General features: G+C 54.4%; 1 protein-coding gene across 1 annotated transcript; it reads right to left on the reverse strand.

Annotated features, from left to right (window-relative positions):
- Positions 1-2,900: 2,900 nt before the first annotated feature.
- Positions 2,901-3,776, reverse strand: LOC109773313 (monothiol glutaredoxin-S2). Its single transcript, XM_020332008.3, has one exon. It carries the CDS (start codon positions 3,626-3,628, stop codon positions 3,266-3,268), a length of 363 nt encoding a protein of 120 aa, XP_020187597.1. The 5' UTR covers positions 3,629-3,776; the 3' UTR covers positions 2,901-3,265.
- Between the last annotated feature and the right edge of the window lie 7,738 nt (positions 3,777-11,514).

The raw sequence follows: 11,514 nt of genomic DNA on the forward strand, positions 1-11,514 counted from the left end.
CGGCGCAACATATGAGGGGTCGGCGGGCGTTGTCGCGGACGCGCCCGGACGCGTATAGGAGACCGGATTTGCCAAGTCCGACTGTAGATGCTTTTATGGTGCACATATCTAGACAAATATAAGACAACAATTTTGGAACGGAGATACTAATATACTCCCTATGTTCCTAAATATAAGTCTTTCTAGAGATTTCACTATAGACTACATACGGAGCAAACTGGGTGAACCTATACTTTAAAAGAAGTCTACATACATCCGAATGTAGTCTTTATAGTGGAACCTCTAAGAGCATCTACAGTCGGGCGCCCCAAACCCGCCTCATATGCCCGGGCAGGTTGCCTGGTCACTCTGACTGGTTTCGCTTTTTAGACCCAGACAGACGCCTCAAACGGGCCTCAAACGCCCGGGCTGACGGGCACCCCCGATATCCAGCCCAAATATGGAATGGATATGGGGGCGCCCGGGCACGCCCACCATGTCGGACCCGACCCATGCTGGCCCAGCCGACCACACTTATATCTGTCCCCATCCGCTCGCCAGAGCAAACCCTAGCCACTCTCCTCCGCCACCGGAGCTCACCTCCAGCAGTTTCTGGTCTTCTCCGCCATGTTAGTCAGCGGATCGGACTCCGACCAGTCCGGATCCGTTGACTGGGGTGTCATCCCGTGTGGGTTGGAGGAGGCAATGACAGTCCACATTGCACTCCGCCGCTCACGGGAGGACAGCGCCTGACCGACGGACGGATCCGTCCGCCGCCACGCCATAGCGTCGGCTCACCGGGCGCTCGGGTCCTCTGATGCTGGATCCTCGCGGTCCCTGCAGATCCGGCTCGATCCGTACTGCGTCTTCAACCGATACTTCCGCGAGAAGGACGGCAAGAATAGCCGTGGGTGAACTCCACCATAGCCAAACATGTCAAATTTTGGTAGTCCAATGGCATGTGTAGTGTAGTGTGATGAAGTAGCTGGACGATGTGTGTGCGTCGACGTAGTTGCATGAATTTGTATGGATTTGAGATATGATAATTGAGGTGTCCAGATGTGGATTACATTACTTGAGACGTGGTTTGATGTTTGAAGATTTGTCAAGTACAACCGTGGATGCTCTAAAAAGATTTATATTTAAGAACGGAAAATAGTGCACATCAATTAGAGGCAGCCAGCAGTAAGTGCAGCGAGTGGAGCATGCAAGTGGACGAACCCCCGGCGCCGGCTTTGCATGTACGGGGGGCGGGCAGGAATCGGTGGGCGATCTGCGAGGCTCACACCACCAGGTTGTACACATATCGATCAGAATCAGATCTGATGATCATGCAAAATTTTACAGTATTGTTGCACAGGGGCTCGTACTACCAGGAGTAGATTACTGTACCTAGTGTACGTGTTACAGTCTTAGAGAGGGCCTCGCTGGCCATGCGCGCGCGGTTAAAAATAAAACGGACTCCGCGATAGATGCCAAACGAGTTGCACGCTGACACGCTGACAGGGTCCGCCGAGCCCCGCAGAAGCGGACAACCGGTGTTTAATGAGACGAAATTGGAAATTTGGAGCACCCCAGACATTTCTCTGACAGTTTTACGTGGCTTGACATGAGGAGCCCGTCACCTTCAATTGTTTGCTGCCTTTTCTTCCTCGGGAAGAAGACGACTACGGGACGAGCAGCAGCAGCAGTGTTTTTCAGAGCGGCCCATGGCTAATAATAAATGCCTGCTGCCCTGCAGGAGTAGTACTAAGTAAAACTGTGTGCACGGGTGAACAGTGTGGGATCGTGTGCAGCTTGTCTCGTTCGGCATGGCGCTGTATGAAATTTCGCGTCAGCTGCACGTAGTATACGTATTTTATTTCCCGCCGGGAATTAAGCGGCTGGCACGTGCGACGTACGCCATGGATCGCTGGCTCGGAGCCGATCCGGCCAGGCTGCCGCCGCGTGCAATGCCTTTGAGTGTTAGCAACCGCACGTCTTTACTCTACGTCTCTCCCGTTTCTTCTCCTCAACGCAACGTACGTAAGAATCAACGGCCCGTATCGACCGTGAAACACACCGGAAAAAATCGCCGGTCAGATAAAACATGTACTAACTCTAACCATCCATGTGGACTACCGTGTGGGATTTACGACGAGGTAGTTTACGATGCACGCGGGGCGTTTGAAGGACCGAATTAGCTATAAGCTATATCTGGCTGTAGATGCTCTAACCATTCATGCTTCGTCGTCTTCATGTATAGGTAGAATATATATAATTTTTATCCTATGATCCTGTTATTCCACCGTGTTACATAGTACTTCATCCGTTTTAGAATAATTGTCGCAGACTTAGTATTAAGCTGTACTAACTTCGTACCAAATGCGAGACACTGGGACTGGTATAAAAATTTAAACAGCTAACCATACAAATGATTAATTACTCTGTCTCGCATTTCCGACGGTTAAGGCAGGGGGACTACAAATCATTTGCAGAAACAGAAAAGGAAAAGAAGACCCTCTGGGTCAGCTTCATGGCTTACAGGATCATCCGAACTTTCAGAAAAAGGAAGTGCTACTCTTAGAAAGGATTTGACAAGTTTCATTCAGTTCATCTGGCCTCAATATTGGTTCCATACTTGTATGCTAGGCTTGCTAGGTCCAACCCTTGCCATTCACAGCTTGTGGTTGAAGTTCCGCCGTACCGAGCGAGACTGATGCGCATTTCGATCATTGCCGGGCAAAGCAGCCATTAGGGTTCCAAGTTCGTGCTGACGTCCCCCTCCATTACCCACCCCCACCCCGGTACTTGAATATGTTATCTCCCTGCCATAGACTAATCGGCTTCCAAGCATGATTATACGGCAATCATGTGGGGTAATCACTAGTTAATTTAGCGCCAAACAAAGAACGTCACACCAGGACAAAACAGAAGCAAGATTTTAAACAAGTGGGCAAGCAAAGAGGGATTTTTTTTCAAACAGCTAAGTTGCTGATGATGTCTGTGAAACTCAACACAACTGGAGTAGTAGGTCCTAAGTAAAGCAATAATCACATTTAGGTCCAACCTTTTTTGTCACAACACCCCCGCTAGAGTTCCATCCTACGGATTGTCTTCCCACCCGTGCGGTACAGCTTATTTATCCTGTTGTTTCTTACTCCACACCCTTGATAGTCTTGAAATTACAGAGCTCATGGTTCCCTTCATATGTACATACACGGAGACGGAGACGGAGACGAAGCGTGCACGCGCACGTGCGAGGGAGTCGCCGGAGACGACGGGGAGCAGGGGATCCGGCTGCTAGCTAGGCGCGGAGGGCTCCGACCTCTCGGAGGCGTGGGACGAGGAGGCCGCTGAGGTGGAGCCCCATGAGGCCCTCCAGGCCGCCCACCGGCGCGCCCCCGACGAAGAGCGCCGGCACGGCCGCGTGGCCGCCGGCCTCCACCGCCGCGAGCTCCTCGGCGGGGCCCTCCAGCTCGATGACTGTGGCGTGCGCGCCGACGGCCGCGAGGAGGCTCTTCATGACGTGCGCCATGTAGCAGCCGCGCCGCGCGAAGATGACCACGGGGCTCTCCCTGACCAGCCGCCCGAACCGCTGCGCCGGCGCCTCCTCCTCCCCGGCCGGGTCTATGGTCAGCCCCCGCCGGATGCCCGCCACCGCCTGCATGCTCGCCTCCCGCCGCCGTGAAGATGTGAAACGGTGAGGTCGCTCGCCGCGGCCGCCGCTTGCAGCTAAACTGGCAGACGACGCCTGCTCAGTGCTCACCGTGAATGAATATCAATCGGTATCGATCCGTAGGAGGTGGAGAGGCGAGCCCGGCGAGGCGTTTATATATAGGAGGCCGGAGCGCGCACATGGGATGGGAGGTGACGTCGGGCGGGGGATGACAAGGAGCCGTGGGGCCTGAGGTTGCGTCACGTGGCCGGAGACGGACAGCAAAGCGGGCACTAAAATTCAGCACCACCACGTACTAGTAGAGCACCAAAGTATCCTCCCTCCCTCCCTCCCACGGTCCCACCCCTACCACCGGACGGAGAGGGACGAATTACGCACTCCATACGCCAGGGAAATGGACGTCCGTTTTATGCTTCCCTTTTCTTCTCGGAGTGGCAGCAGCAGCGGCATTTTTTCTTTTCGGATTCGTTGCGGTTTGGTGAGCGGGATATGCGGGGCAACGCGAACCACCCGTCCATCGGCAGGGGAGATTCTTCTGCGTGCGTGAGGCTTGGAGGAGATGCCGGCATCGAAACTCGCCGGGCGCATGGTACCGTCGATTGTCCTCCGCCGATGCGACCGCGGCCTTCAATTTGGCACATGGACGGGTGCAGTGCCAGTGCCAGTGCGGGCCGCAGCAGGTCGTTGGGCTTCGTCAAACGAGCTGCTAGTACAACACACACAGTGCGGCTGCCACGTGAGGCCAAGCGTGAAACATGCCCCCATGTTTCCACGACGGGTCGACGCCGACGCCGACGCCGACGACGACGACGAGAGTGGGACTGTGCGAGACGAGGGCGCTCGGTAGCTGGCGTCACCAGGCCTACGCAGGCAACAGTGTCACGGCTAAGGCTAATTAATCTCGGCCCAGCTGCCTCTACGTGACCACACGCGCGCCGGGGGTCGCTCTCGTGCCGCGGTCTGCTGCTCCGATCCGTCTCTCGGAGGCCGGCCGGCGGAGAGGGTGACCGGTGACGTCCACCCTCACCTCAGCTCGTCGCCTTGCGGGCCCCGGGCGGGACGCGTGGCGCGCCCGGCGTCCGGTGACGTCGCTGTTGCCCCGCCGCTCCGGGCAAGCCTAGTGCGCCGTCCAACGTCAGGTCGATCGAAGCACCGCCACCACCCCATCGCCCGGAGGCGACAGCACGGGCCAGATTTGCCCCGCCGGTCGGTCGCATGGCCGTGTTTCTAGTTGTGCACACAGATCGTCGTACGGTCACATCCACCGCACTGTGCGCCACGGCACGGTCGCTGAGCCTTGCGCTTCCTGCAAGTTGAAGTACTGATCGATCGATCGAGGACGCCTGGTACGTACGCGTTGCGTCGGCTACATGGGTTGTGTTGGTGCTAGGCCGGCCGGTGCGACTGCTTGGTTTGCGCCGTGACGTCAGCTCATACGCACGCACGCCGTCCGTACAGTGATCGACCGACATCGACCCGATCAGTGCAAAGGGTGATCGAAGGAGGCAGGTTCTACACCTTGCCCGGCGTAAGGCCAACTCGAGCGCACGACCTCAAACGAACGTTCGTTTTGTCCGAATTCCGTCCGTTTGGGACGGCAATGAGATATCACATGTCCGTTTGGAGTTATTGCCGTGTCGGTGCGTCCAACGCACGCCCGCACCCAAACTATGTCTAGGTTGGACATGATATAAAAAAATTGCAAAACTCAAATAAATGCAAAAAAACAAATAATACACAAATATAATTAAACATTAGTCTTCACGGCCTCCACAGTGCTTAGAAACATAATTAACATAAAAACTAAATAAAAAAAGTCCGTCGATGCCGTGCCCGTCACCGTCTCACGCGCCGCCGTTGTTGTCCTCGTCGCCGGTGAGGTCGATGTAGGGCGGTGCCATCCAGAGGTGGGACGGTGGTGCTTGGAAGGTGGGAGGTGCCTGGAAGGTGGGAGGTGCCTGCACCACCTCCCCCCGTGGCGACAGCTCACGCCCCGGTTACTGCGGCAGCGTGGGGTACCACCCTGCCCCCACGGCGTTGGCCATGTCTGTGGCCGTGCACGACCAGCTCCACCGCTAGCCCACCAGGCTCGGGTGGAACGCGGCGACGAGCTGCTCCTTCACTTCCTCCTTCACCTGCTCCTCCATGTCCGTCATCTCCAAATCCGGGACGGCCACGTGGCCGGCCGCAGAGAGGGCCAGCATGGTGTCCAAGCCCTCCCATTGGCGCTCATCGTGCGTGTTCATAGAGTCTTCAATGGCACGTTGAATGAGCCGGGCCTCCTCCTCCTCTGTCATGCGAGGAGGTGGTGGTGGCGACGGAGAGGGCGAAGGCGACGGCGACGGCGTCGGCGTGATGCCGCGCACTCGCGTACACCCACGCACCCGGGATGGCTCGGAGCACGTGCTCGGCGCTCTGTACGTGGCCGTCGCGGGCCCGACGAGCTACCAACAAAGTACGACGCGTGCCTGGTGTCGTGCTCGTCCCGAAACCAGGTGTCCCACAGGTCAGAGTCGACGGCGTACCCGGGGTCATAGTACAGGTCGTCAGGCAGGAGGCGGCGGCGGCGGCGGTCGATCTCCTCGCGGTGGGCACGGCCGCTCGTCGGGAACGTCACCCGATCCGCGGATAGGTGAACATCGCTCCAGAGGAGCGGCGTCCTTGTTTTCCAATAACGCCGACAAACATCCGCGTGGATGTAGTGCCGGTAGAGCGCTCCGGCGGCCGGAGGGGCGATGGCGAATGCGGGCGGTGCGGGGGCCCTTAGTGGGGGTGGGGCACGCTCTGAGCTGGCGGCGCGGCGGCGGCCGGAGGACGAACCAGCCTCGCGGTCGTGCGCCCCCTTGCGGCCGGTGCTCCACCACACCATGGCTGTCGGCGGCCGGCGAGCCCGAGAACTAGGGTTTGGGTGTCGGGTTCAAGGAGGCAGCAAGTGGGAGCGTGGACTGACCGATCGCCGGCTTCCCATTTAAGAAGGACGGCGACCGCTCGCCTGGGCGGATGACAAGTGGGGCCGACCACGCGTTCGCAGTTAATTTGGGCGGTGGGAGGTATGTGGCCGCCTGCCACGCGGCGCCGATGCGGACGAGAGACGTCCGTTCGCTGTCCGCCTAGACCCAAACCGGACACATGTTTGATCTGAAAATGGTTCGGGCCGGACACAAAACAGACAAGATGGGTCCAGGGCGTCGCGCGCTGGGCCATGTGCTTTGTCCGTTTTGCTTCAAACGGACAGGGCAGGACGGGATGGGGTCGTGCGCTGGAGTTGGCCTAAGCAAGTACTGTGGCACTTCTATTTGTTTGGTGTCAGATAAAATTACACAGCTACTGCCTCCTGTTAAACTTGTGCAGAGATTTACTAACGAGAGTACAAACGGGGTGCTCAAAATCCGTGAAAAGTCTATAGTTGCCCGATCGAGGGCCCTAGAAACACTGAAGCTTAGATTTGGCTCCTCGACGCAAGCAAGATGTCGGCAGTCGAAGCAAAGGTCAGCAGCCATGTTGCGGCAGTACGTTAGTGTTGCCATAGGCGCTAGGCGGGCAAGCAGGTAGGCGCGCATCGGGATGCATGCCGGCCACGTCAACCAAATTCATTTCAGCCGCTGCACATGACCGAATGCGGCGTACGTACGTACGTGGGGCAAGAGGCCAAGGACTTGGCGTATGCGCAATGTTCTAAACAGCAATCACATGCTAACGATGCTCGCTGTCTTATTTTAAAAATTATAGCGATTTGACAGCATATTTTAACCCCCGCTGGCCCGTGGTATATGCCTACACATGTGGCCGCTGACGCATCCATAGGGGAAAAAGTTAGGGTTCTTGTTAACAAATCGGACGGCCAGTTTTGGTTAGCTGCTCCATGTACTAATCGGAAACAATTCATGTTGGCTTGACAGCTACAGAAGTTGAGGACACGGCAACAAGTGTGGGCGTCTCCAGCCATACATGGTGGCCCATGGTTACGTATGGCCTCCTCCCCGACGATGTCTAGTGGCAGTAGTTTTCTTATCCCGGGGAGGGGAGGGGATGGATACATTTTGGTGGGAGGAAATGCCGCCTTTTCTGCCTCGCAGTCGTCGCAGCACTAGCGTGATTAGATAGCTTAAGATTGCACTAATAGACAGGCAGGACGACGAAGATAGATGGTGCCATGCGCACGTTTCATGCTCCACGGCTCACCTCACCTCACCTTTGTGTCACCCCCACTACCGGTCGATGACTGCCACCTCCGGATGGAAACGAACGCATGCATGACTCGGAATCTCTTCCGGTCACCGCTGAATCTTCCGGGAGTACTGACCCCAGTGAAAAGTAAGCCGATGTTCTCCGCGACAGCGCAGCGGCAAGGAATTTTGCTGGCTGCTGCGCCAGGGACCAGGCTTATGTGTCATCTTCTCTGTATATAATCAGGCTAGGTTAAGGCGATTTTCACTTTCGGAGCCCTATCTTGTGTGCGCGTTCCGATGAACTCTATTAACTTTGGTGACGTTGATGATCAGCAGTGATCTGATCCCGGTTAGCTAGAGCCAAAGCAAGTTAGGCAGGAGCAGGACGGCCGTGGACAATAATTGAAGCGCTATAATTGGAACGCACACCGGATTTGTCTTTTTCTTTTCTTGTTATCTTGGCCTTACCTCGCTATTTCTAGTTTTCTTTTATATATACAGTTGGTGTTTTGTCACAGCAGGACCGAGCCAGTGTGTGTCGAGTCCTGTCAATATAGACGTGGGTTAATGAGTGCATGGGCCATTGCATTATTGCGTTTCCAGAGCCTATCTTTCGTCACCATGCACCAGGACATCACCATATCACCTCGTCATCCTCCTTTTAATTTTTTCTTTCTCTTTGGCGTTCAAGTGTGAACACGCTGTCCATCTTTTTGTCACCAACTTTGGGTCTTCTCTTTCCAAGAATTTCAGAAACATACTGTATAAGAGCATCTCCACTCACGCCCCCAACAGACCCTCCAGGCCGGGTTTTTTTTTTCGTGCCGGCGCTGAAAAAAAAACCCAGTCGCGCCCTCAGGATACCTAAATCCGCCGGCTCGGCCCATTTTTTGGCCCGGCGATCCCAGGCCGAACCCAGCGCACTGGGGGCACTTAGGGGCTCCGGCGGAAGGAAAAACCACGCCTGGGCCACCACTGTCAGGCGGAAAAGCATCTTGCACTTCCAGACCCCCCCCCTCGCGCGCACGCCCTTCCGCCGCCGTGCCGATCCCGGTGCCACCTGCCCACCCACCACCGCTAGAAAGACCATTCCCCCGCCGGATAAGAGAGGGTTCCGCCGCGGCAGCCTCCACCCCGTTCCTGGGCGAGCTTTCCGGCGCTCTGGCCACGCAGGGCGGGAATAGTGGCGGTTGCGCGCCTACCACGCCCGCCAGGTGTTCGGCGGTTTGTCTGCTCGGCGATGGACTCAGACGACGAGGAGGCGTTCGCGGCGCTGCTGGAGGAGGAAGCCGATGCCCAGGACGAAGAGCATCTCATGGTCCTCGCCGCTCTGGCCGGCCAATTCGCGAGCAATGCAAAGCCACGGCGAGGTGGCTCGGCGCCGGGCCGGCTGAAGGCAAAGCAGAGGCATCGACTGGAAGGCTATTTCTTGCTCTACTCCGACTACTTCGCCGACGCTCCACTAAACGGCGAGAAAGTATTTCGGCGCCGGCCCGGCTGAAGGCAAAGCAGAGGCATCGATTGGAAGGCTATTGCTTGCTCTACTCCGACTACTTCGCCGACGCTCCACTGCACGGCGAGAAAGTATTTCGGTGCCGTTATCGGATGAGCCGAAAGCTCTTCCTCAGGATTGTGTATTCCATCCGTGGGTTCGACATCTACTTCAAATGCAAGAAGGATTGTGAAAGTGCTAGTTATCGACTAGAGGGGGGGGGGGGGGTGAAGCCGATTTTTCTGAAAGTCTTCAAATCACGAGGTCTTTGAAGACAAACTATTGGAATGAACCTATATGATATGCAGCGGAAGATGAACTACACTAGACAAGCCATAGTCAAGTAAGCAGTATAGTGAAAGTACAAAGACTAACATCAGCTAGGTAGTATGGATCAGAATGGAAGTCAGTATGAAGCCAAACGGGTAATAGTCTTCACACAGTAAAGCCAAACAGATCAGGCAAGCAAGCAATGACTTCACGAAGACAAACTGAAATGTAAAGGAAGTAGTGGATAGAACCAGTTGCTTGGTGAAGACAAGGATTTGGTAGACCAGCTCCAGTTGCTATGACAACTGTACGTCTGGTTAGGGAGGCTGAGATTGAACTCAGAAGACCGTGTCTTCACCTTATTCCCCTTGAGTTAAGGACACCCAATCCTTGCCCAATCACTCTGGTAAGTCTTCAATGTATACTTCCAAACCTTCACACATTCCGTTCACTGGCAATCCACAATGACTCTTGGATGCTCAGAACGTGACGCCTAACCGGCTGGAGGATGCACAGTCCTCAAATGTAACAAGTCTTCAGGTCACGCGGACAGAAAGACTTCAGTGATGCCTAACACTCTTTAGCTCTGGGTGTTTTGGGCTTTGTCCTCACAAGGATCTCTCTCTCAAAGGCTTCGAAGGTGGGTTGCTCTCAAACGACAAAAGCCGTGCACTAACTCTGAGCAGCCACCAATTTATGGTGTAGGGGTGGACTATTTATAGCTTGGAGGCAACCCGACATGATATGTCCAAAATGACCCTGGGTCAGAAGGAACCGACACGTGTCCAACGGTCGGATTTCAAACACACGCGGCAGCTTGGCTTGGGCTACAAGCAAAGCTGACTCATCCAACTCTGGATAAGATTTGCTCTCATTATCTTCGCTCGAAGACATAGGATTTTGATTGAGCATGACTTCAGTCATCTGACTTTGTTCACTTGGAATCCACTTAACAGTATAGTGGTTCCTATGACTCAATAAATAAGAAAAGGAAACTACGAAAGAAACTATGTCTTTGCACTCCATAGTCTTCAAGTGAATGTCTACACAAGTCATTATCTTCAACGTGAATGTCTTCATGAACCACCATTGTCTTCAATGTCTTCATACATTTTTAGGGGTCATCTCTGGTAGGTAAACCGAATCAATGGGGGACTACTACCTATGTTATCCTGCAATTCTCACAAACACATTAGTCCCTCAACCACTTTTGTCGTCAATACTCCAAAACCAGCTAAGGGTGGCACTAGATGCACTTACAATCTCCCCCTTTTTGGTGATTGATGACAAACTGGTTGAAGTTTTCAACGGGGATTAAAGTATGTGAAAGTTAAAGTGCATGGGCATTGTCTTCATAAGTTAGAAAAGGCTCCCCCTGAAGATGTGCATATAAGTAGTTTGCTTTTGAATGCAAGTGCACATGGCAGGTTTTACTTTGTGGAGATCCTCTTGAACATATGAAGACAATTCACTGTGCATACATAAGAGTAATAAAGATAATGACATGCACAATGAGAAATGGGCGTCTGCAGAATGACTACATGCGGAATTTATCATCGCATCACAAGGTAGCAGCAAAAGTGGCAGACGAACATCAAGTTTAAGTGTTACAGCTCAAAAACCAAATAGTTTCAAGAACGAGAGTTGTAAGAACTTAGCAAAAATAAGCAACCAACCCATATGGACCCGCTTGAAGACTATCAACTCATATGCTTCTCCCCCTTTTGTCAGTAAGGACCAAAAAGGTTTGAAGACATAGAGTGTCTACTCGCTCTCAGGTGATGAAGATGTTGGAGCAGCTGGGTCGATGGTGGTGTTGGGTGGTGCAGACAGGCTTGGTGCAACATCGTGATGCAGCGAAGCCATTGCCGGTGAAGTGGCGTCATCCTCTTCATCTATGACTTGAGCAACCACAGTGGGAGGCGAAGATGAATAGTCTGAATCTT

Source organism: Aegilops tauschii, chromosome 3, assembly GCF_002575655.3.
Source record: "Aegilops tauschii subsp. strangulata cultivar AL8/78 chromosome 3, Aet v6.0, whole genome shotgun sequence".
Taxonomy (NCBI): Eukaryota; Viridiplantae; Streptophyta; class Magnoliopsida; order Poales; family Poaceae; genus Aegilops; species Aegilops tauschii.